Here is a 26,416-nt window from a genome sequence, read left to right as displayed (position 1 = left end):
CAGTGCCTTCCTTACATTCATTATTATTTCTTGTTTATCCTGTATATAGCTTGCTTCGTATGTATTTATTTGCATGTTTTCTCCCCCATTAGATTGTAAACTCCTTGAGGGCAGAGACTTTCTTTTGCCTCTTTTTGTATCCCCAGCACTTTGCACAATGCCTGGCACATAGTAGGTGCTTAATAAATGTCGATTGCCTGATTGATGGCCAGGAAGGGAATGAAGGTTGACTGGCCTTAGTCTTTCCCTTAAGTGGGGGCAATGGAAGAGGGATATTCTGGTGTGAGAAAGCAGGAGGCCAGTTGGGATGCTCCAAAGGGAGGAGGTGTCAGGTGCTGAGGGAGGGCTATTAGGTTCCTACTGAGTCTCCTTTTCTTTAGGTTTTTCTTTGTATGCTCTGTACTTAACACAGTGCCTAGCATGTAGTGTTTCATAAATGGTTGGTGATTGGTTGATTGGCATCTCCAGTTCTCACTTAGTCCTCATATAACAGGGATTCTGGGCACATCATTATGTGGTCTCCCTCCTCTGCATACTGTTCAGCTTATTCTCGTCCTTTCTAAACTAGCGTTCCCAGAACTGAACACGGGGCTCCAGCTGAGATTTGACTGGGGCCAAGTATGGACGGCCTGTCGCTTCCTTATTTACAGGACTGTCCCATTCTCCTTCCTACAAGCTTTGCCTCTTAATGTGGCCCAAGGTCATACTACTTGTTTTGGCTACCATGTCCTGTTGACTCATTGAACCTGCAATCTGCTACAACCCTCAGATTTTTTTTTCAGAGATTCTCTATCTTGTCCTTGGGAAATACATTTTTTTTAATGCAAGAATAAGACTTTGCATTTACCCCTATTCATTTTCATCTGGTGACATTCAGCCCAGTACTGTGGCTTGTGAAGACGTGTCAAAATGGAGGTCTGGAGAAGTGATGTAATTGTTAACTAGTCAGAATGAGGAACAGAACTCAAGTCAAAATTTGTTTAATGCAATCTGGCATTATGAGCTGGAGGCAAAACTGTTTCTGCGGGAGAAAGGGTGACCCACTCTGAAAGTTAAGGCAAAGACCTAGCCTTGGCTACTACCAATCTGAGGAGCCAATCCAAGACTGGTTTACAGTGTGTTGCCACAATTTAGACGGATGCTTCCACGTGTAGGATCTGAGATTTCAGCTTGGATCTCTCATTCCCTTATTTGTCTAGGGATGTAGGTTTTCAGAGTTGCCGTTTGCCTCCATGTGGGGTGATCCTGAGCCATCATTTCCAGTGATGCTGTTTGATGATTTTGAAAAAGATTCTTGAACTGTTTCATATTTCTTGCGCGTGTTCCTTTGTTTAGTTTGAAAAACTGGACTTATTTGGGAGAACCTGGTGGATTAGGCTTTGTGATTGATGTATGATCAAATAGTAATCATTGCTGCCTTGAGGTTAGAGAGAGAATACCAGCTTTGTAATGCTTGGTTTTCTTGGTTTTAATTTGAATAATCTTTCATAGTTAACAAAAGTTTCCCAGCAATTTAATACTTCATATCTGTTCCATTAGACAAGGTAGAATTTTGACAAAGTGGCAAATTAGACTTAATTTCAGGTCCCCGCCCTCCAACTTTTATTAATTTTCCAAAACTCTATGTAACTTTTTTTTTAAGGGCCTATCATTCAATATATTTCACTGAATGAACGTATCAGGCGCTGACTGTGATGGACAAAGCCCAGTGGGGCTTTCACCAGCCCAGAAGGGGAGATGAGACCTGCCCACTGGCACACGGGAGAAATGCTTCAGGGGCAGAGTATCAGTTGTTGTCCTTCATTCTCGAAAGACCACCAAAATGACATCACTATGTTGGGGTCAAAGGGACAGTGCGTGTAACTGTGGCTGATCAGACCAGTGCGAGCCCAGAAGGCTCTAGCACAGATCAGGCACAAAGAGTCCGTATGAACATGTGAAGTGGAGATGTCTCTAAATTTGTGCATTTCACATTTCATTTGAACTGCTGCAATTCTGCTTTGCTTAGACAGTCTAGCACCTTCTTTGATGTGGGCACGCCATGTTGGACAGTCCTGTGTCCCTTGTCTCACAATCAATACCAGAGTTCTTAAGAGAAGGCTTGAGAGTGCCCGTGTATGGCACTCTCCTGACTTCCATGTGAGCGCCTGCTTTGTGTGAATTCTCTGTAAAATAGTGCTTTAGGCAAGCATACATCTGGCGTTTAAACAACGTGGCCAGCCCATCAGAGTTGCTTGGCAGGTCAGTTTGAGCAAGGACCTCAGTGTCTGGTACCTTATCCTGACAGGCGATCCTCAGAATCTTCCTAATACAACTCAAATGGAAGCGATTCAGTTTCCCGGCATGGTACTGGTAGACTGTCCAGTTTTGATAGTTATACAACAGTGAAGTTAGCATGACAGCTCTGCAGACGTTCAGTTTGGTAGTCAGTCTAAAACCTCTTTTCTCCTACACTTTCCTTTCGAGCCTCCCAAACACTGAGGTAGCTCTGGCAGTGTGTGTGTCAACCTCATCAACTATGTGGACATGCTTGGAAGGTATACTGCCAAGGTAAATGAACTTATCCACAGCGTTCAAAATGTCTCCATTTGCTGTCATTGATGGTGTGATGCTGGCTGGTGGAGAACCTGAACCTGTGTTTTCTTGGTGTTAATTGGGGATGACATTAATATGATATTAGGCCAAAATTAGCACAGGTAGCAGAGAATCATTCCATGCTTTGTTGCATTTCAGCCTTAGGAGTTCAGCCTCATCTGTGAACAAAAAGTCACATCCCAACTCTCCTTCCACTTTCATCTTGGCTTGTAGCCTTTTCAAGTTAAAAATTTGACTGTCAGTGAGGTAGCTGATCTTGATGACCGTTTCCTCCTCGTTGAGTTTCCAGTTAGTTTCATCTGACAACATCCCAGAAAACATGATGCTAAAAAGCATGGGAGCAAGGACACAGCCCTACTTCACTCATTGGTGCCTGGGAAAGCGTGAGACCGTTGTCCGCTATGCAGAACTTGTGCAAGTACGCCGTCACAAAACCGAGGTACAATATTGATGAACAAGTCTTGACAGGATCTTCCACAAGCCCTGATGACCAGGAGATCTACAGACGTGGTGTACAGACCTCCGTTTTGCTCCGGGCATTTCTCCTGGACTCGTCAAGCAGCAAACACCACATCAACTGTTCCTCAGCCCTTTCTGAGGCCACGCTGGCTCTAGGGCAGATGGCCATCTTCCTGGTGAAGGATCAGCCTCTTAAGGAGGATTCTGGCAAGAATCTTGCTAGCAGTGACTAAGAGAGAGACCCCCCACCCACCACCGTGATTGTCAGGGTGTTACCAGCATTCCAAGGGTGGAGAGATGATATCCAGCTGGTGGGGGTGGAATGAGGAATCAGTGGAGACTTCATGAAGGAAGGAGCTTTAAAGGATGAGTAGAGTTTCAGTAGTTGGTGCTGGAGGTCTTTCTGGGGAAAGGGAATGACATTAATATAGGCAGGAAAGCTGAAAAGCCTAGGTCTGGCAGACAGTGGAGTATAGAGAGGAAGGGAATGGTGGGAAGAGGGGTCTGTGGTGGGCATTGGGAAGCCGAAGCCATGGTGCAATTTAGAGAAGGGGAATGATGCAGTCAAAAGCTGTGTTTTGATCCCAGGATCCCAGAGCTAGAACTGGCAGTGACTTCAGAGGCCCTCCCAGGCCAAACCCCTGTAATTTAGAGGGGAAATACCTGCCCAAGGCCACACAGGCAGTCAAGGGAAAAATGCCAGGGTTCAGATTCCTGTGGTCTGGCCGCAGATGGGGCTCTTTCTCTTACCCTCTGCTGCTGGCTTCCGCTTCAGTGCCTTCTGGGTGGGAGATCAGAAGTTCAGGAGTTGTGTCTCTCTTCCTTTGGAACCTGTAGATACAGAGAAGCTCAGGCATTCTGGTATTTGGGCAGTTCTGTCTCTACCCTGTCCCACCCCTTCTCCACCCCCATTTATTTTTGTTTATATCTGTATATTGGAGGTCATGTGTAAGAATGGGAGCTTCTAAGCACTGTGCAGAAGGCTATGGAAATTTGTTTATTAACATTCTAGCTTTACTGTCAGATGAATGAAGGGCTCTGTAGTCCTCTGAACTTGATTCTTCTGAGCTCTAAGGCTCCACCAAGGGAAGGCGTCCTGAAAGTGTGTTGAAATGGCCATTCAGGCCAACTCCCAAGCTTGAGGGGATCCACATGTGTTTGTGAGAGAGTGTGATATAGTAGAAGAACACTTAGCTTGGGAGTCTGAGAACTTGGGTCTAGATCTCTTTACTTGGTGTGTGATCTGGGGCAGATGCTACGCTCCTCAAGTAAAATGAGGCATTTGGACAAGAGGACTTTACGCAGCGAGTCTCTAATCCCGTGCGATGCCAGTTAGATTGCCGGATGGTCATACCTTTTGGTGAATATCTGGATGCTCTTGAGGGTTCCCCGTGGTCCTGAAAGACCGAGAGAGTTCTGCGCAACACCAGGGAAGGCTGTGAGGAGCCTCTTGTAGGGTGTCCTGATGTTTCTCTTACAAGACTTTTCATTTGTCCTGCCGTGGACATTTAGCCTTTAAATGAGCCTTCTGCTTTACCTGCGGTCCAACTTCCATTTGAATTTATACCAAAGACGTGGGCAGCTGCTTTTAGGTAAGAGCTCTTGAACAAGTTATTTAGTTTAGTTATTACCTGGTAGTTTAACTTAGTAATTGTCTTGAGTGCAGATTTCTCTGTTTTTTCCCCATCGCGCATACTCAGAGTTGTGTTGGTTTTTAAAGGGACACAGCCAGAAGAAAATCCAGCCAAGTGGTTTTTAGAAGTGGCTTGAACTTAGGGTTGCTCATGCTTCTTAAACTTTGCGAACAGCAGGATTATTTTGTCAAATAAGGGCATGTATGCAATCTTGACTTTGTTTGATTTCCTGTAGTACTTATGTTGTCGATATTTCTCGGAGTTCAAGAATCTGGTGTATTGCTTCGTCCCACTTCTCTCTCCACTGCAGCCCTTCTTCTCAGTAATCATTGTTAAGCTTTGAAAAAGTCAGCAAAAACACCTAGCTTTCCCCACCCTTTGGGAGGTTGTTGGTGAAGTGTCTGCTCACGTGTTTGCAGCCAAAAAATGCTCCGCTCTATGTGATGGTGCTATGTTTTCATTTTCTTTTGTTTGAATTCTTGTCCACAAGTTTAACTTTAGATATTTTAAAAAATTTTGTGTGTCTCACACTCTGAGTTACAGATGAGCCGCTCATCCGAATTGGTGGACGTTCCCTATGCTAATAAAATCACGTATTTGTTCTCTATGAAAACAAATGTGTGCCTCATTTTAAATAAACAAAATGTTAATTTCCCACAATTTATAAATTGGGAAATGGATTGCAAATTTAATATCAGCAGAACTCAAAGTAATATTCCCTCCGTCACAGTGCCGTTGTCTTCCTTTTTCTTGTCCTCGGCTAATGCTAAATGCATATTGCCTCTAGAGTAAGGACCAAGCATGATGCTTCTCTTACAAATGTCCTTGTTTCCTACTTCATAATTTTGTTATTTGAATTTCTTCTTCTTCGTCCTTCATTCTGGAAGAGGACCAGTGATATCATAAAGGTGCCATCTTGTGCAGGAATTGATTGAAGTGATTCAGAGTTGCTGAAAGTCGTCAGCCTGCCTCCCTCTTCCAAAGTCATTTGGAAGTCTAGTTGCAAGGCAGAAATTAAGATGACTGGCAGTGGCCGGCATGCAGTGGACAGCCCTGACTTCTCCAATGTCTGACGAAGCTGTCAGTGCTCAGCAGCGCCTGCTTTAGGGGCCTTCATGGCTGTTGGAACAAATTGTTCTCATCCACCTGTTCTGCTGGGTGAAGTCTTCACATGTTTGGGGTAGACATTCCCCTGATTCACCAACAGGTTTGATGCCTGTCAGTTACTCTCAGCCTGGTGTAGCCTGTCTGCTAAGAGGATTTTAATGGGGTCTGGCTCCTAGGCATGGGACAGCTTCTTGGAGCTACAGGTGAGAGCTGAGTGGCAGGTGGACCCTAAAGGTGGATGAGCAGCCCTCATATCAGAGGGGTTAGACCCCTACTGAACATCCCACACACCCCAGGAAAATCGCTTTAATGACTGAATGGAGAATGGATTGGCATTGGGGGAGACCTTGAGGCAGGCAGACCCACCAGCAACTCCTGTGGTGGTCCAGGTGTGAGGTGATGAGGAAGTGTCCTAGAGTGGTGGCAGTGCCAGAGAAAAGAAGGGTGCGTATGGGAGAGATGCTTCAGAGGAAGCCTTGGCCACAGCTTGGCTATGGGGGGGTGTGAGAGAGGGAGAAGTCCGGGATGACTCCTGGGGTGGGAGCCTGAGGGCCTTGGAGGATGGTAACATCGTAATAGAGAAGGGAATTAGAGAGGAGGGCATAGGAGGAATGATAAGGAGTTGGGTTTTGGACGTGTCCGGTTTAAGGTGTCGACTGCACATCTAATTTGAGACTATCTGAAAGGCAGCTAGAAATGTAAGATTGGAGGTGGGCAGAAAAGTTAGGGCAGGAAAGGTAGATTTAAAATCATAAGAAATACACATAGAGGTGATAATGAAATGCTTGAGAGCTGATGACATGACCAAGTGAAGTAATACAGAGGGAGAAGAGTGGAAGCCTCAGGACTGTACTCAGAAGGATACTGTGGCTAGAGGGCATGATCCAGATGAGGACCCAGCAAAGGAAACTGAGAAGGAGCCTTCAGAGAGGAGAACCAGGAGAGGGGGGTGTCCTGAAAACCTAGAGAAGAGAGCATCAAGGAGGAGGCAGCGATTGACAGTGGCAGGGCATGGCTGCAGAGAGGCTGAGGAGAATGAGGATTGAGAAGAACATTGGATTTGGCATCTGAGAGATCCCTGGTACCTTTGGAGAGAGCACTTTCAGTGGAATGATGAGGTCAGGAGTCAGATTGTGAGAAGAGAGTGCAGGCAGCTCTTGTAGATGACTTTCTCAAGTTTAGCGACAAAGGGTGGAAGAGACGGGACTATAGTTATTGGGGATGAAGGGATTAAGGGAGGGTTTTTGGAGGACGTTCTCCATCCCGGGCACAGTTATAGGCAATAGAGAATGAGCCAGTGGACAGGGAGAGATTGAACGTAAGTGACTGAGGAGGGATAACAGGGGCTGGTCTGTTGGAGGATACTAGATGGAATGGGGTGATGGAACGGGATCACTTGAGTAGGTAGAAAGGCTATGAGCCTTCCAGCATTTTTGGAGAAACCATCTTGTTCAACATGGCAAGGAATTAAGCAGCCTGAGGGTGGCCTGGGCCTGGGGTTGGGGAGTCTGTCCAGCCCTAGTCTGTGACCCAGTGTGCCTGCAAGCAGAAGAGGGTTTATGTTTTCTTGCCAATCCTCTATAGAAGGGGAATAGTCATCTGGGATCCAAGGTGGGCCAAGGCAAGGAGGGGAAAGGCTGTATTCTCTGGTCCCGGTGCTGAGACCGACAGAGATAACACTGTGGGTCTGCTGTGAACCCTGCTGAGCTGACTGCAGATGTTCATGCACAAAGACCCCGATGCCAGTGTTCGCCCTTCCGATTATATATTGGAAGATACAGAGAGATCATCTAGGGAGCCAGCGTGCTGTATTCCAGACAAATAAGAATTAAAAGAAGAAGAGGGGCTGGTGTGGGCAAGACAACAACTTTTTCAATAGCTTTCCTGATAAATGGTCATTAAGCTCTGCCATCAGAGATGGGGAACTCACTACCTGGTCAAGACAGTCTATTCCACTTTAAAGTAATCTAACTGGTAGGAAACTTTTCTTTGTAGTAAACTGAAGTCCGACTCTCAGGACAGTCATGGCACAGAGAGGTTCTCCCGTAAGCTGGATACATCTTAGCATACCTGGTCTTAGGCACAAGGCAGGGCTTATCCAGTGGCTGCCATCTGCCTTTGGGGCTGAGGCTGGAGGTGCTTCTTGGGGACGAGGGAGACACTCAATACTCTGCTTGCCGAAAGGCTCTTTTGTTGGTCTCATGTGAGGAGAGTCTGTGTAGAGAGGTCGTCGAGGATCTCGTTCAGTGCCTTTGCTCTAGGACCTGGAGAAATTCAGTGTCATGCTAGAACATCTTATGTTTGAGCAGCACCTTGAGTTTTGCCTGGTGCTTTCCATGAGTGCTGTCTCCTCTTACCTTGACAACAGGTGTGTGAGGTAGGCAGTGAGAATGTAATCCTGAGATACCTTTTTCAGGAAGGTATCGCCCATTCATCCGTTAGAATCATCCACAGCTCTGAAGATTATAGCAATGTCAAGTCTTCTTGTACAAAATGACTAACATGGAAATGTTTTACCTAATTGCCCATGTATAACCTATATCAGATCGCTTATCATCTGAGGGAGGAGGGGCTGGACAGAATTTGGGGCTCAAAACTTTAAATAAAGATGTTTAAAAATTAAAAAAAATTCTAGTGATGTAAACAGCCTGCTTAGTCTCCATCAGATGTTGACTGGCAGGTGGGGCATAAACAAAGAGGTAGATGTGTTCTGGTCTGGGGTATTTGCCACGTTGCTGGAGAGGAGCCAGGGCCAAGCCCAGGGCCAAGTAGGCTTCCACAGACAGTCTGAGATCCTCCCAGTGCTTCCATTTGAGGGGGGCATGGTGCTGATTGAGCCCCCTCCAAACACTGCAGAGTCTGCTGGAAGAGATCGGTAATCATTTAAAGGTTTGGCCTGGCCATCCACACTGCTAGGCCAAGTGGATGAAGAATGGTGATTGTTCACATTACAGCAGGCGTTGGATAGAGCACTTACAGAATGTGTCTATTACTGTGCAAATTGGTATAGAAAATGCAGATCGGCTGTGAGTTGGGCCCATGTTTAACAAGAGGAGAGTGGCCTGGCTTGCTTTGGGGAGATTACTGTCACAAGAGTCTTAGGACCATTAAAGGAGCTTTTCCAAGACCCATCTTTTTAACACCAAGATTTGGCCAGCATTGTTGTTTGTCCGTGAAATGCAGAATACAACAATTAAAAGTGACTGTCCCATGGAGGGCAACGGAAAGGTCCATGGTAAGAGTGAGCTGGCTGGAGCTTCTTCAAAGACCAGAAATGGTCTGTGGTCATGTGATGAATCCAGAGAATCCAGTAGTCCTCTGCGGGTCCCCTCATGGTGTCAGGAGAAAGTGAGGAAGTTCCTGAACGTGCTGACCTTTGGGGAGGAAACGGGCAGGCATGGCTGGGTTTCCTTCTGAATTTTGGGAGAGAGCTTCCAGACTGATGAAATCACAGTTCCTTGTGAGCATTTTAAAGCACCAACATCTTTGTTAATTTAAAAAATTTCCCAATAGTTGACACTTTCTCACTGTTGATGGCATTTCTAGCACCTGTGCCTGGGAAAGCGTAATGTGTTCTAAGCCCCGAGTTTCAATGTGAAGAGCTGCTTGGAATAGCATTGTAATCCGGCCCTTTGGCCGGAGGGGCAGCCTCATCAGTGAGGGCTGCTCCTAGCTCTGCTTGCTTTTCTAATACGGAATGATAGTTTTATGTCACAAATTTGTGTTTGTGTTGTTTTAATTCAGCAAGTCCATCTGTGTGTCATAGTGGAGCATGACTCGCTAAATGCAAACATTTGTTCCCATCAAACATGCTCTTTGCACAGTGATTTCCTTTTGTTCCTAGTTAAGTCTCAGAGCTATGACATTTCTTTATTGTCTTGTGAACAACATTTGAGTGTTTCCACTGATTAACAAACAGTTTTGGGAAAAGAGCCCTGTCTGTGGAGGCAGAGAAACTGGGTTCAAACCCCACCCTTTCACTTATGACCTGTGGGGCCTTGGGCAAATTACTTTTCCTCTCAAGGCCTGAGTTTCCTCCTCTGTAAATTCTGCCTCAGATGGCCTCTCAGGCCTCCTTGTTCTAAAGGATGATAGATTCCGAGGTGGGAGGAACCTTTGACATTTTCTAGTTCATCCTCTCACCCTCCTTACGCAGATGAGGAAACTGAGGTTTAGGGCTGAGCAACTTCCTTCGAGACTCTGAGCTCAGGTGAATATCGGTAGAGGGGACCCTGCCAGCCCTGTGCTCGTTCTAAGACCGAGTGAAGCTTTCTGCTTGTATGCTGGCCTTAATGTGGCCACAGGTTAGAGACAGCTTTTTGAGGCCCAGAATGCTGTAGGCTGTAACTGGCTGTGATTTTTGTTTTAGCTCTGGGTCTTGGGCAAAGAACTGAAGTCAGCCCTTTCATTGAGTTGTACCTTTTGTGCTTTCTTCTGATTTCTCGTGTGCTTCAAAAGGATGCGCTTAATTTGCTGATACTGATGGTGAAAAACCGATGACATTGTTGCTATCATTTATTACCTGTCTGGCAAAGAGGGAGGGCAGAAGCCACGAATAGCATTTCTGGAATCAGTTGTAGTCAAGGCCTTGTTCCTCCTGAAGCTGAGTGGGAGAGGCAGGTCAGCAGTCCTGTGGATATGCACACACATTTATATGGAAATCATTCGTAAACGTTTTATACCTGGGAGGATGCAGAGATATATGTGAGTAAGTACTCCTACGCTGACCCCTTCCAGGCTAGCTGGGCTTTGTTTGTTTTAACTATGGCTCCTAGGGAGGACTGGAATGAGATTGTTATGTCTACTTGGAATGGTGAAACATGACTCTAGGAAACAGAGATACAAAGCTGAAAGGGATATTCGGGGTCATCTTCTTGAGCTTCCTCATGTCCCAGAGAAGGGAGCAGAAGGTCCAGAGAACTGAGGTGATTTACCTGAGGCCCCCCACATAGGGACAGGGTAGACCAAGTTATCCAGTCTACACGGGTATTTTTGCCTCCTACTTCCCAAACTTGCCCATGGAAGGCCCTTGGCATTTCCAAGCTGACAAGACATTTCAAAGAGAGAACATGAGTAGCAATCATCCATGGAAACTTTTGCAAAAACACTATCCTAATAGCCCCGAAACAAAGATTGTTTTGTCTCAGCAAATGAAACAAAACTGCTTCCTCTTGAAAAAAATTCCCCCAGGAAAGAGATTAGCAATTGTAATAATATTTTGGCTGGAAGATGCAATCCCTTGTCCAGTTCTTGACAGTCCCAGCCTCCACAAGAACTATGGTGCCTTATCATCTTCATTCTCTGGCTAGAGGGATTGACTGACTTTTGTTAATACTTCTGTTTACCAAATATGCCTTAAATTATTGGTGAGTACAAACAGAAGTTTGACTGGCAGAAATAAAGTAAAAGAGAATGGGGGGCAGGGTTGTTTCCGTTCATTGGAGAAGTTTCTTGAAGGGGAGTTCTAGCAAACATTTCACAGAACTGACCTGGAGCCCAGAGGCTGCTGAGTCACAGAAACGTTTGAGGTAAATAAACTGGATAAAATGTGATCATGGGAGAAATAAAAAAACCAACACAAACCATCTTTTTCATTAGTGACATATTCATTTCAAGGTGCTAAGTTCGTTTCCCCTTGTGTAGCTTAGAGGCGAGGTAGGTAGAGCATAGGGCCTGGAGTCAGAAAATTCAAATCCAGCCTCAGACCCTTAGCTTACTAACTGTGTGATCCTGGGTAAGTCACGTCACCTCTCTGTTTGCCTCTGTTTCCTCATCCATAGAATGGGGATAAGCATGGTACCAATCATGCAGGATTATTGTGAGGATCAAATAAGGTAGCAGTTGTAAAGCGCTTAGTGTATCACCTACGTAAATGTTAGCTATTATTATTAGCGCTGTCGTGCTTCCTTGAGATAATTAAATTAAAGATAGAGCATTTCCAGTTAGGGATTCTTTTGAGAAAACATACCAGACATGAACCTTGGTCAGGATACCAGTCAGTCAGAAAGGAGCTTTCTTTTTCAGAGCAGGTAGGTTTCCCATGGCCACACCCTCTGAGCCCAGCTGTCTTTCATCCCATTCTTGCCACGGCACGTTCTTGCTGGCTGTCCGTGGAGGGAGGAGATAACAGATAGAGACTCTTGGTATAGTTCTTGGTAGCCAGCATGGGGAGCTCTGTGTGCTCCATCTCCATCCGAATCCAGGTTCTAGAGGAACTCCAAGCTGCTGCTTATCTGAGGAGGGGAGGCCAACCCTAGCCTGAGCCCTGTCAGGAAGTCCTCTGGTATAGCATAGGAGAGTTGAGGTAGCAAGCCTAAACTATCTTTCTAGGCAGTTAGTTGATTGCATTACATCTCAAGCACACTTAAAACTAGGATGGGGGAGTGATGACTCCCCCTGCATGCTTGTTTTCTGGTGTTTCCTGGTGTGGTGGAAAACGCTTGCTGATGTTTTGGATTGATAAACAACCGACATTTCTTTTTCATTCCGAGTAAATGGCTTTCTCCAGATGATTGCCCACCTGGTGACTTTCCTTTGTCTACATAGTGGAGCCAGTCACTAAGCATGTACAGCTCACTGGTCCGATCAGAAATTCTGGGCTTTTGGCTTGATCATTGTCTAGTTGTCTTTGCCTGGAGTTATCTGAGAGCTCGCTGAACGTTGTGGTATACCTGGGCAGGTGTCTTTTTTGCTCCCAGGTATGGTCAGTCTTTGCTGATGCAGACATTGGTGGGGGGGATCAGAGAAAGAGCTAAAGTCAAGACTTGTTTGTAAATCAGAACAAATCCAATTGGTTCTGTTGATGGGACAGTTCTACTTGTCTGGGAAACTAGGCTTTTGTAGAGGAAGGGAAAATACTGTTTTGCTAGGGTATCTCTGTCTTGGACCCCCTAGACTTTGTGTGTACAACAGGTTTTTGTATAACCTTCATTTCTGCTCTCTCCCCAGTCAAACCATCCTGCAAACCAGCCTCATTACAAAGAACAAAAAAGAAAGAGGGGAAAAAAGTAGTTCTGCAAAAGCCACCACTAAAGCAACCATGTCTAATAACATGTGCCTTCAATATTTCAGACTCATGGTCCCCACATCTCCATAAATAAGGTTCATTTCCTTAGGATTTTTTTTTTGTAGGCAATGGGGTTAAGTGACTTAGTGCCCAGGGCCACACGGCTAGTAAGTGTCAAGTGTCTGAGGCCAGATTTGAACTCAGGTCCTCCTGACTCCAGAGCCAGTGCTCTATCCAGTGTGCCACCTAGCTGCCCTTCCTTAAGTTGCCAGTACAATTATAGAGCATTCAGCTTACTTTTGTTCTTTTAGTTTGCATTGTTATAATGTGGTTTTTTTTTGGGGGGGAAGGGGGTCTGCTTACTTTATTCTGAATCAGTTCATGTAAATCTTCCTGAGTTCTCCGAATTCTTCCTAAATGTCATTTCTTAGAGTGCAGTAATAACCCATTCTATTCATTTACTACAATTTCTCCCCTAGTAAAGTATTGACCTACTTTATTTCCCATTCTTTGTTGCCATAAAAAGTCAGCATTATATCATGGAATTTAACTTCTAGAATGTTATGAGTTCAGAGGCCCAGGGAGATTAAAGGATTTGTTCAGTATCCCATACTAGAATTAGCTTTGGGGTGTTATATTGCACAGAACACTGGGCCTAGAGTCAGGAAGACCTGAGTTCAAATCCAGCCTCAGACACTTAGTTACTGTGCAGCCTTGGGCAAATTGGCCTCAGTTTCTTTAACTATAAAATGGGGATGATAATAGCACCTACTTCCCAGACTTGTTATGAGGATCACATGAGATAGTTTTTGTCAGCTGCCTAGCACAGTGTCTGGCACAGAGCAAGTGCTCAGTAAATGTATGTGTCCTTCATTTCTTCTTTCTTGACTTTGCTTAATGTTTCTTCCACCACAGCACTGCGTCTGCCTGCATCAATAGGGCAAGAGTGGAGGAGTCTGGGGCCGCTTCTCTGTAGGTTGTGCTCAATGCTTAGAGTCTGCCTTTCCCTAGGGCGAGGGTGATGGTGGGGGAGCTTCTGAGTGGGGAACTGGAGTGTAAAGTTAGGCCGTAAGGTAAAATCCGTAGTACCAAAGACCCTCACAAATCCCCTACAGTCACCCAGAAGTATCTTTAAGTAGCTGCAGTTGGAAAGGGCTTGGGATCTTTTTAAAAGTTGAAGCTCCTTAAGTTGTTATTTTTTTTTCCCTTCCCCTTCCCCATGGATAGAGTTGAATTGGTTCGTAAGTTAAATATGAGTATGACATGCCCCGGATGTATTTAGAAGTTCTGTGGGCCAGGGTGTCTCACTGCCCCAGACTATGTCATTGGTAGATGTAATTCTCATACCAGGAAGTGTCCTAGTTACCATACAGTTATGGGATGCTGTTCATATCCTATGTTGTCTGTCTGTCTGTCTGTCTCTCTCTCTCTCCATTTTTTTTTTTTTACAGATTCATGGTTCTTTTTTGACAACATATTATAATCATATTTGAGTAATTAAGAAAACTAAAATCAGAAGTTCTTTCTTTTCCATTTTCTGTTGCCTCAAGCCTTTGGCCTGGCCTTGAATTTCCGAGTGAGACCTTCGTGTTGTGTCTTGTTAGTAGACCTCCTTCCCCAAGGTTTCCTGTCACCAGATTTTGGAAACAGCTACACAGTGAAAGGCAGTTTGACAAAGTGCTTCAAGCAAACTAACTGTGTTTCCATTTCTTTTACTCTAAAGATCATTCCTGAATGCTAGTGATGGTGAAGCTGGGAAGAGGTTCCTTTAAACCACCACCAGGATGAATCATCTGCCAGATGATCTGGAAAATGCCCTCAGCGGAAGTCAGGGCTCCCATGCTTCTCTGCTCAACGTCCACTCCATCAACCCCACCCAGCTGTTGGCCAGGATCGAGTCCTACGAAGGGCGGGAGAAGAAAGGCATCTCTGACGTCAGAAGGACTTTCTGTTTGTTTGTCACCTTTGACCTCTTGTTTGTTACTCTGCTGTGGATAATAGAGTTAAATGTGAGTGTTACTCTTCCATTCGTTTTAGCTTTTCAGTTTCCAAAAATCAAAGTGGTTTCACATTTTCTTCAACTACTGTTTCCTCCCCATGTAATTCTATTTAAATAGGGTGTCAGTCTAAACATGATGTTTCTGAGCTGATGAGATATGCAGTGGCTTAAACATTTAAGGTTCCTTATTTTGTTGATATTTTAAAATTTAAACTAATAATCTTTCTACTCTTGTTTGTGCCCTAAGCCTTCTCTTCCTCAGTCTTATCATCCTTTGTTCTCTCTCGATGGAGCTTGGCTCTGCAATGAGGCACCAAGTATTTCAGATCCGATCTGACTGGGGCAGAGTAGAACATGGCTGTCACCTCCCTTTCCCTGGACATAATGTCTTATTGCTCAGAGCTATATTTCTATAAAAGTGCTTTGCAATTATTATCTCATCTAATCCTCATGACAGCCCTGGGAGGGAGATGCCATTATTATCTCCATTTTACAGATGAGGAAACTGAGGTGTAGACAGGTTAAGGGATGTGCCCAGAGTAACTTAGTTTGTAAGTGTCTGAGGCAGGTTTTGAACTTGATTCTTACTGGCCTGAAGTCTGCTATTCTGTGCTCTGCTACCACCTCCTTGCTGTCTGGGATCAAAGCAGCTTTTGGCTGCCAAGTCACACTGATGAGTGGCTTGGCTTGAATTGGAAGTTCATTAAACCTCAGTTCTTTTTCCCAAGGTACTGTTATACAGCACCGCCTACTTCATCCTTTACTTTTGAAGCTGATTTTTTGAACCAAAGTGTGTAGCCATTCATTTATCCCTTTTAAATAATAGGTTAGATCTGGCTTATTGGCACAGCACAGGGGCTCTTAGCCTGGAGTCTGGGAACTCTGAAACAAATATTTTGATAAGTGCATCTGAATATAATTACTTTCCTCTTTCACTTCGTGCATTTAAAAACATTGTGATTCTCGGACAATCTAATACAATCTGAGTTGATCCGCAGGTTTTACCGGACATCCAAAGGGATCCATGACCCAGGAACTCTTCAGAAGCCCTTCTCTAGAGTGTCGCTCTTTGGGGATCTTGATGTTCGGTGTGTTCGCTAACCCTCCCCACTAAGTCAGTCTGTAAGTTAGACAAGCATCCTCATATGCCCTAGCCATTATTGTAAATGAGGTCAGCATAGGACCCAGTGACAGAGTCTGGGGGCCCTCTCCTGATAATCTAAAACATTGACACAGACGCTTTAGTGACTGTTCCTTGAGTCTAGTCCTGTGATAAGTTCCTAGTCCAGTTGACTCTTGTCACTGACCCCATCGCTGCCTGCCTTTTCAGGAAGATAAGGTGAATGGCTCAGATGCTTTACTAAAATCTCTCCATGAAGCGTGGCCACAGTATTGTCGGGGGAGGAGACGAGGCTAGTCTTCAGTGTCAGGGTCTCGAGGAAGCCGTGCTGGCCTGTACTTCCCTTTCTGAGGCTCCCTCTTTGTCTTCTCCCTCACTCAAGTTCTCCCTCCCTTTCCTTTTCCTTTGGGCTCTCTGCTGCCACTTGTTCGCCTCCTTTCCTCTGGCCCAAAGGCCCCTGAGATTTGCTTTAGATCTCCCGAGTTCTCGGGCCTTCCTCTCATTTGGAGCACTCGCTGCCTCCTGCATTGGGAAGGATTTCTTCTTAGCCAGAGACTGGGCTTCCTGTAATCAACGGCAATGCGTTCGTTTTCAGGGAAGGATTATTAGCAAATGGAACAGAGAACTTGCAGGAGTAGGGGGGCCAGTTTTAATTGGAACTAGTTTTTAGTGGGACCCATTTGGTTTCTGAAGAAGAAAGCTGAATGCCCCGAAAAGAACTGCTGATCACAGTTTGAAATGCGTTCTGTCCATAACTTCAGCCTTGCAGAGTAGCTGGAGTTTTATAAGTTCCTTAGAATTTCATTTATTTCCAACCTGGGTCGGCTTCTAGCTTCATTTCCACTTCTTTAAAGCCTCTCTCTATGTAGCGCTGTCCCATTCAAATGATGAATATTGTCAAAGGAAGCTGGTTATTAACTAGGTTGTTTGGTGGAGGAATCTGCCTTTTCAGAACTGTCTTTTAGTGTAGATAGTGAGAGTGCAGAGGTGTTTACAAGCCAAACATCTCGCTTCTTCACAGTGGGCACCAACAGGTTTAAAGTCAAGTAGGAATGGAAGAGGACATAGTGGCCCCAGCTTCCTCAGAGCCTACTTTACACTTCTTGCCCCTGCCAGCTTCCAGCAGTCTCTCCTTCCTCCGACACCTCAGATCTTTAGCTACACCTCTCTCTCTGTCTCTCTCTCTCTCTCTCTCTCTCTATGTCTCTCTCTCTCTCTCTCTGTGTCTCTCTCTCTCTCTCTCTCTCTCTCTGTCTCTCTCTGTCTCTCTCTCTCTCTCTCTCTCTCTCTCTCTCTCTCTCTCTCTCTCTCTCTCTCTCTCTCTCTCTCCCTCTCTACCTCTCTGCCTCTCTCCCTAATAGCCCTTTAGATCCTGGAGATCAGGTTCTGGGCCATATTGGGCTGAGTACAGTGGTCAGAACATTAGGTGATTTAAATGGAAACAACTGTGTGTTCACAGCTATGTATTCTAATTGGTGCTGTTGCAATGGAAATGAATTGTGCATAATATTGAAATGATATTTTATTTAGAATGTTAGGATAATCTCCTGAGGTGTTAAAGGGTGCTGCCTGGAAGCCAAAGTCCAGGGAGGTTGTGACTTCCCCCAGGTGACAGTCAGCATCAGGTGAAGGCTTTGAGCCAAGGCTGTCTGCCTCTTGTCTCCTGAAATAGAAGTGCCTGGTGCCTGGTGGACGCAGTGCTTGGTGTCAGCCCAGCCAAGTTCAGGCTGTTATGCCCAGGCCGGCTGCAGGAGGGGGACTCTTTCAACTACCATGCCTCACAGAGCTGATCTGCTGCACTAAACAGTGTGGTCATTTCATCCTTTCAAACACATTTCTGCTTTGTGTGAGTTCAGAATTTGGACGTGCGTGTCCTTCGTTTACTAGTGATAAATGTTTCCATTGTCATCCTCTGTTGCTATCATTTGATATTCATCCAATTGGCATGTTATTAAAGTTAAAATTTAATAGGCCATTGGGCATTCAGATTTGTACATTGACTGTGCATTGGTTTTATTTTGGCATCTAGAACATTTCAGGTAGAAGATTCAGCTGAAAAAAGGGTGACTGTGTTAGGAGAGCAGAGAACAGCCAAAGTCCAGCCTTTCAGTCGGCGTTCCTATTAGGGGATCAATAGCAGATCGGTGAAAACCTCTGTTGAATGCCTCCGTGTTATGAGGCTTCAGAAGTAGAGTGAGAGTGTGGCCTAGTCTTCTGGAAGACTGACAATATGCCCAGAGCAATGGAATGTGGCATCCATGGCAGTAGAATTTCAGGAAAAGGGGGAGATTGTTAGAAGTGGCAAAGGCAAGACTTCGTGGGAGTGAGGGGGCTTGAGCTGAGGCTTGAAGGTGGAGTGGAGGCAGAAGGGGGTGGGAGCAAAGGGCTCAGTGTGAGCAAAGTCACAGATGTGGGAATGGGCAGCGGAGGAGGGATGGTGAAGAATGGGAGAAGATGCATCTTTTGTGTGTCTTGGAAGTCACAAAGTATTAGGGTGGAAAGTGAGGTGGGATCCAATTGTAGAACCCCTTGAGAAGTGGGCAGAGAAAGTTGAGCTTTAGTGTAGTAGAGAATAGAGAGGTGATGCAGGTGCTTGAGGGAAGCTAGGGGGTGCCATAGTGCACAGACCACTGGGCTTGCTTCCTGAGTTCAAATCTGGCCTCAGACACTTCCTAACTGTGGGACCCTGGGCAATTCACTTAACCCTCTTTGCCTCAGTTTCCTCATCTGTAAAATGAGCTGCAAAAGGAAAAGGCGAGTCACTCTAGTATCTTTGCCAAGAAGACTCCAAATGGGGAGTCACGAGAGTCAGACACGACTGAAATGAGTGAACGACAACATGGGTGCTTGAGCAGGGGAGGACGGTTTTAGGCAAGGTCACCTGTTACCTGGACATTTAGAGCTAGGAGGGACTTTACGGATCATTTGGTCCAGTTCCCTCATTTGACAGATGAGGAAACAGAGGCCCAGAGAGTTTTGTTGCCTCACCCCAAGGCCACCCAGCTGGTCCGTGGCATAGCTAGTGCTCAAGCATGGGAGTCCTGAGATCAGAGTCCCCATGCACAGCCTTTCCATGTAGGGAGAGACCAGGAGGCTCCCCAGGATGCTGTGCTGCTGTGGCCCTGCACACCTGTGGGGAGCAGCAGTGAGTATGGAGAGAGGAGAGCAGTGTTTCTGAGGAAGATCAGTCAGCCAGGGAATGGACTGGAGACAGGGGATGTAGGGGAGGGAGGCGTTAGAGAGGCCACTAAGGAAAAGAGATAAAAGGTAGTCATTTGGGCAGAAATGGGTGATTTGGAATCAGATCTGGTAAGGGGAGGAAGATGATTTCAGTTTATGTTTTGTCGAAGTGACAGTGGAGGAGAGGTGTGATTTAGGCATTGGGGTGGGAAAAGGGGCTGGGTTTGTGATTACATTGGTATAGGGAATTCCTCTGTGAGGAAACTCGCTCTTCTGATGTACATTGGCACGTAGAGTGACTTTCCCAGGGTCCTGCAGCCAGGATGTGCCAGAGACAGAGCTTCAACCGGAGCCTTCCTAATTCTGAGGCCAATTCTCTGTTGTGCTATTTGGAAATATGGGAAAGGAGCGTAGGACGAGGCTGGGTGGGAATGTCGCCTTTGAGCCCCCTGCAAAGAGCGACAGCTAAGTGCACGCCTTCAGTAGAAACAGACTCTAGAGGAGGAGCTTTTTAGGCAGTCTTGTTCATTGTTTGGAATTCTGTATGGGCTAAACAAAGCCAAGAGTGGCCCTGCTTGGTCTGTGGGCTGAGCGGCTGCTGTCGGCATCCTTTTCTCTCAATTGGGGAGGCACGAGGTGCGGCATCACCAAACCTGCTTGGTATTTAGGACTGGCTTGTCTTGGTTGTTTGTGCTTCTTTCCCAGCTCTCTGGCTTCTGGCCTCTTAAAGTAAATGAAAGCCTGGCCAGATGCTCTTCTTCTCTGAGGTCAATAGGTATGTGAGCCGAGAGTTCTTCAGTGACTTATTTTTCCCGTGTCTGAACTTCAGGTTAGTGCCTTAAGCCCTCTTTCCCTTTAGCGGGTACATGTGAGATTTGGAATTTACCAAGAACACGTGTCATGCTTATTTGCTTCAGGTCATGATCCTAACATAGGGCCCCATCCTAATTCTGTCACTGAGGCTGTCAGCTTCTTTTCTTGCTTTCACGTGTCCTGCAGATTTGATAAGCCAGCCATCTGTGCCTTCGTTCAAGTTATTAGTAAAAAGTCTTGAATGGAACAGGGCAGAGGACAAACCACTTTGTGCCACTCCCTTGACATCCTCCTTCATTTGGCCAGGCTCCATGAACATTCTGGGGGTCTCAAGACTCAGTTGATGGACATCCTAAGACAGGGATGAATGTTGGGTTCAGATGCCACACTGGAGGACCTCAAGGGCCACACGTGGCCTCGAGGCCACAGGTTCCCCACGCCTGTGGGACATTTTGGAGCTTGGCACTAAGAGTATTAGGCAGGGAGTGAGACAGGTTTGCAGCTGGTATAAATGTTAGGTGAGAACTTTAGGATCAAGGAGAATGCACAGCACTAATGAAGCTGCTTAGCATTGACAGGGCTGTTCCGGAACCACACAGGTTATTCACCTCTACATAGGTGGTTTGGTTTTTCCATGTAAATTTTGTTGGGAAAAATACAGAGTCACAGAATTCTATGAGTTGAGGAGGAGCACAGTGGAGATCCAGTCCCAGCTTCCACACTGTGGAACCCCCAGCAGACCAGCGATCTGCCAGCCTGCTCTTGAAAAAGAACCAACTTACAAGAGGGGAAGGGCCAGGCCACCTTGGAATGGGGCTAATTGTCAGTAGCCTTCTTTGGCCACCATGTCCCAGTACTGAGGTCCAGACCCTTTTCAGAAAAGCTGCTGTCTCAATGTGCTTCCTTTGTCTTAGCCTTTTGAAATCAGTTTCTCAAAGCCTATGGTTAAACACTAAATTTCCTCATTTGAGATTTAGCCATCATGCTGATCTGTGAGGGTTTTGGGGGATCCTGACTCATCATCTAGTTTGTTAGCTGTCTCTCCTAGCTTTGGGTCATTGCCACCTTTGAAATGTAGGCCCTCTGCACGATTATCTGAGTTAGGGAAAAAACCAAACATGAAACCACATTGGGACCAGAGGTCCCAGGTGTGCTCCTCCGGGACCTCCTTCCATGTGGAGACGGAAACGGCAGCAGCTTGACTGAGTCTGCATCTCCCGAGCGAGGCACGTTATCGATGTTGCCTTCTTGTCCCCGGGAAGAACACGCAGCATCAGACCCTTGGCTCAGTCTAGACACTCCCGCATACTGGCGGATCGCCTTATTGCCTGCACCAGTTACACGATCCCATCCAGAAAGACACGTGGTGGGCCTGCCGACCGATTCTTGGGGCAGCTCCATGCTCTGTGAGCGCATCCTAAACGGTCACTTACTGTTACTTGCACATTTGTTCTAGATTGATTTTGGCGGTCAATGCCCCGGTCACCGTTGACCTGTAATTTTTAGATTGTGTTGTCTTTCCTTCTGTGAAAGCCATCGTCCTCTTGTCAGTCCTGAGGCACTTTGTCTTCCCAGTCTTCCTCACAGTGGTGCGTCAGTCCTATCCACTCGTTCTTTCAGTAGCTAAGGATGCAGGTTAGTTGACTCCATCAAGGGGAGCTGGTTAGGGGCTCTCTTACTTATCTTGGGTATCAACGCCCTAGACGACATCTTTGATCTTTTATTTCTGGTGCGAAGGTCATTCTCTGTGGCCTAAAAATGGAGAAGCAAAAATGAGGATTCAGGATCCCTGTGTCCTCTCGGTTGTTGGCTGGCATCGCCCCTTCCCCCCCGAGCAGCGGTCCTAGCCTTTCATTGGTTCTTTCTCTTCCTCACTGTACCTGCCCTCTCCTAGCCCTCCCCTCCTATTGTCCTTCTTTTGCCTTGCCAACCTTAGCTCATGGTGACCTTTGGTACTCTTGCCATCCTTTTTCAACAGGGCCGTGCTATGCTTTTGTCTTCATCCTCCCTTGCCTGCCCTCGCTTCCACCGTGTGCATGTCTTCTAGATACTCTCATAGGTGAGCTTTCTGTGCATCTATGTGGGGCCTTTCAGGTGCTGAAATGACATTCTTCAGTGTCACATCCTGCTGGGCTGATGTCCTCTGTGGACTTTGAGTCTGTGGGATATGACCTCTCCTCCCTCTGACATCTGGAATCTCTTCTCAAAAGTCTAGGTGAGATGTTGGATGATTCCCAGCCTTTGTCTCCTCTGTTACAGACTCTGAGGGAGAGCTCCCTTCCTTTCCTTCTCCTCTTCCCAGGCTTCCCATCAGTTTTCCCTAGTAAGTCCCTCATTAAATGGGCGCACCAGCGGTTGAGGGTCAGAATGCTGTCTGCAGGAGACTGCTTATCAAGCATTTAAAATAACAGACACACAGAAATATAAAGTAAGCATTTTATAGTGAGGTCCACAAAGCAGTAACCAACAGATGCTGAAAACAGGGAATCCCAGGTCTTTCTGGGGCATCACATTTCTGCTCTGTTGATCAGTTTTTCTGGGTAAAGTAGAGAACCTTCCTTCTTCAGCATGCTCTTTTCTTTCCGTTGCCGACTGCTCTTCTGCCCTTTAGCTCCCCTGTAAGTGTGCGGTCTCTTTGACCATAAGTGGGCATGGAATGCATAAACATTTTTGTGACCAGCAGTCTCCAGGGCGGGGAATGCTTTGATGTTCATCTGACTTTGGGCCAGAGGCTCCTTGACTCAAGAGCTCTCGTGGTGATTTTACAAAGACCTGCCTCATACACACAGGCTCCAGAAAGCCCCGGGATCTTCCAGGGGGCTTCATGGAAATCTTGCTGTATCTTGGGAAATCAAAAATAACTCTGTCTTTGGTTCAGATGATTGAAAAACTAATTGCTGTTTGTTATTCCTATGCTCAAGTTGAAGAAACTCTAAAAATTGATGCACTTGCAAGGTCCACTTGTTGGATTTTTGTGTTTTTTCTCTACCATTTCTTTTTTAAATGAAAGTAAAGATAGAGCTCTGGACTCAGAGTCAGGCAACCCCGGATTCAAACAATGCCTCCAACCTAACCTTGCAGGGCCTCATTTTCCTCTACTGTGAAATGCTGAATGTCTGGCCTGGGGGCCTCTGAAGTTCTTACGGCTCTAGATCTAGACAGTGAAGCAGCACGGAGGGAGCCCTGGCTTGGGAACTGGAGGTAGCTTTCAAATACTCACTCTACTGCTTCGTTCCTCTGGGATCACAGGCGAGTGCTTTGACCCCTAGACTTCAGTCACCCCATCTCTGAAATGAAAGGGTTTTGCCGTATGATCTCTTAAGGGCCAAATCCTACAGTCCATCAGTTCCGCTAATTGAGAGCCTACCTAACTGTATTTATTTACTCTCTATCCCAATCTCTGTGTTACCTTTTTTTTTTTTCTTTAGAGACTGGGTCTCTCTGTCTTATCCAGACTGGAAGTGTGGGGGCCACTCGTGAACTGATCCCACAAAGCATGGGAGAATTGACCTTCTCTGTTTCCGGCTTGGGCTGGTTTGTGCCTCTTAGGCAACCTAGTGGCTGACCCCTCACTCCTGGGGGTGCACCATATTGAAGCTGAATTTAGGGCTGCCATCCAGTGGGCAGAACCCACTGTAGTCTCAGAGTCTTGAGATTAAGCCATCCCCCAGCCTGAGCGTCTTGGTAGCGGGGGCTGTGTGTGCCCCCAAGCCCAGCCCTCTGTGTTATCCTTCACAGTGCAGTAGGAGGCTTGATCAGATGCCTTCCTGAAGTCCAGGCAGACAGACCCACCCACATTCCCCAGCTTGGCCAGGCTGTTCCCCTGTCTGCAGGGGCAGAGGTCGGTCTAGTATGGTTTGGTAGTGTGTGTTGGCATTTGCTGTTTTGAAAATATTCTCTCATTTCTCGCCTGTTTGAGGAAAGCTGTGAGTGGGAGAAGGAGAAGCTGTCACCAGGGAGCAGGAGAGGATACAATCTGTCTCAAGTCTGCAGCACAGCTCCTGGCACAGAGCTTGGTGGGGTCAGCCCAGAGCTAGGAGGACAACAGGGGAGCTGTCCTTTGTCCAGGAAGAGCGAGAGGCAACAAGTCAGGCCTGCAGTGGGGGGAGGATTCTAGTTTGGCTCATGTTTTATGAGTAATTTTTTTTTTGGCTAAGCAGTGGGGTTAAGTGACTTGCCCAGGGTCACACAACTAGTAAGTGTCAAGTATCTGAGGCTGGATTTGAACTCAGGTCCTCCTGAATATAAAGCCGGTGCTCTATCTGCGCCACCTAGTTGCCCCTAGGAGTAATTTTTAAAATGATATTTTTTCCCCTAAGTGAGATTTGTAAATCCTAAAATGCCCTCTCCTTGTGAGTTGTTATTATCACAGCTTTCCTTCTTACAGAAATGCATGGCATTGTCACCCCAGCAGTTTGTGACAGCAAGACCCCTCATTGGTCAGCTGGGCATGTACTCCTAGCCTTAGCATGATGTCTTCTTGCAGGAGGGGGAGAGAAGAGTTACATTTGACTGACTCATCCGCTCCCTGTGGCCCTCTGAGTGACCCCGGGGAAGTCGCTGTGTTGAGCCGGATGGTCTGGGGGATCCCTTCTGGATCAAGGTCCTTGGTGTTCTCGCCGTACTCATCTTCAATGAATGGATTGACTGAATATTTAAATTGAGTTGAACTGGATAATTTTCCACAGTGTCACAGAGTTACAGACAAAAGAGGCCTTAGTCAAGCTTCCCCAATACAGTCATTCCCATCCCTTCCTCCTGCCCCATTAGTAACTGAGTAAACTGAGACCCAGAGAGAAGTGAGATCCTCACGGACACTTTGCCAGGAGGCAGGAGATCCTGGACTCAAACGGAAAGACTTTGCTCTGCCGTGTTCCGGGATTCCCATGGTCTGAGGAGGTGGGCAGGGACGTGCGTATTCCTAACTCCAGCCTTTCTCTCTCCACTTTTCTTCTTTCCCTTCTAGGTGAACGGCGGCATTGAGAACACCCTGGAGAAGGAGGTGTTGCAATATGACTACTATTCGTCTTACTTTGACATATTTGTGAGTATTTCCCACGTCCCCAGGGCTGGTGCTGGCAGGAGGCTCACATCTTTCCATGCTGACACTTCCTTTCTGCCCTTCACCCTGGCGGAGCTAGTTCTTCTCTTTCTTGAAACCCCAGCAGCACCTCCGCACTGCCCTCTGACCTCCGTGCTTTGCGCTGTGCCCCGGGCGGCAATCTTCTTTGACACGTTACTGCTCGTCCATTAAGCCAGCTAGAAAGCCAGCGGAGGGCATATTTACCTACAGGCCAGTCTGTGTCTTTTCAGGGGAATAAGCCTTTATGTGGAACTTATTATTTGCCAGGCACTGTGCAAGTATTATCTTGTTTGATTCTCACCACAGTCCTTTAGGGTAGGTGAGGAAATTGAGGCAAGCAGGAGTAAAGTGACTTGCTAGTTAATATCCAAGGCTGGATTTGAACTCAGGTCTTCCCGACCCCAGGCCTGGCACTCTCTGCACCACCCCACTGAGCTGCCCCATGTTAATATCTCATATCTGGGCATTAATTTTTTCACGAGAGGTTTTAAGGACAATACGTCTTTAAACATAAGTTATCTTCAAGCTGGGGCCCTTAGACCTAAATACAGCAGCTGTGCCTGAGGTGCACAGCAGACAAAACCCAAGTCCAAGTAGCAGAGCAAGAGCTCAAAAGCGATTTGAGGAAGCTGAGTCCTTTACTGTGTAGGTCTCTACTGTGTAAAACAGACTTACAGGAAACAAGCTTCACATATGAGCTTCAGAAATACAAACACTGCTCTCAGAGCCCAGAGAAAATCAGCTGGTTCCCTTTGTCTGCTGTGGAAGATGAGCATGTGAATGGGGCCAGGTTCATCGCCTTCTCTGGGCCTCAGTCTTCTCATCTGTACTGTCCAAGTCCTTCTCAGCTCTGTCTGGGAGTCTACCGGGAGCTCCATTTCTTCTCCTCAGTGGAGAAGAGCACATTGTCTAGCCAGGGCATTTCCATTAAGGTGAAGGGAGGGAGATCATGATTCATAAATATCTGTTGTTTGGCCATTTCAGTTGTGTCTGACTCTTTGTAACTCTATTTGGGGCTTTCTTGGCAAAGACACTGCGGTGGTCGGCCATTTCCTTCTCCAGCTCATTTTGCAGGTGAGGAAACTGAGGCAAACAGGGATAAGTGACTTGCCCAGGGTCACACAGCTAGTAAGTGTCTGAGGCCAGATTTGAACTCAGGAAGATGAGTCTTCCTGACTCGAGGCCCGGCCATTCTATCCGCTGCATTGTCTAGCTGCCCCATAATTATTCATAAATGTTGAATACAACTAAAATCATTCCAAATCCAAATTAGACACAATAGATCAGAGACGCAGAGCCGCTGGTGCTGCTCACACAAGTATGCTGTTCTCTTTTTGTCAAGAAGAAGAGGGGGAGGGAGTGGAGAGTTGGAATTCATTTATCAGGTTCAGCATGTAGTCAGGGACCCAGCTTGAAGGCC

General features: G+C 46.4%; 1 protein-coding gene across 2 annotated transcripts in view; it reads left to right on the top strand.

Annotated features, from left to right (window-relative positions):
- The window catches only part of STARD3NL (STARD3 N-terminal like), a 55,231-nt gene that overhangs the window by 10,783 nt on the left and 18,032 nt on the right, over nt 1-26,416 (top strand). For both annotated transcript variants that reach the window (XM_020964416.2, XM_020964417.2), the window contains exons 2-3: nt 14,525-14,810; nt 24,880-24,957. In XM_020964416.2, the coding sequence (XP_020820075.1) occupies nt 14,586-14,810; nt 24,880-24,957 (303 nt within the window). In that variant the 5' untranslated portion in view covers nt 14,525-14,585. The remainder of the gene's footprint in view (nt 1-14,524; nt 14,811-24,879; nt 24,958-26,416) is intronic.

This window comes from Phascolarctos cinereus, unplaced genomic scaffold (assembly GCF_003287225.1).
Source record: "Phascolarctos cinereus isolate Bilbo 61053 unplaced genomic scaffold, phaCin_HiC Scaffold_4;HRSCAF=312, whole genome shotgun sequence".
In the NCBI taxonomy this organism is placed as follows: Eukaryota; Metazoa; Chordata; class Mammalia; order Diprotodontia; family Phascolarctidae; genus Phascolarctos; species Phascolarctos cinereus.
This window is presented reverse-complemented; position numbering and strand designations above follow the sequence as displayed.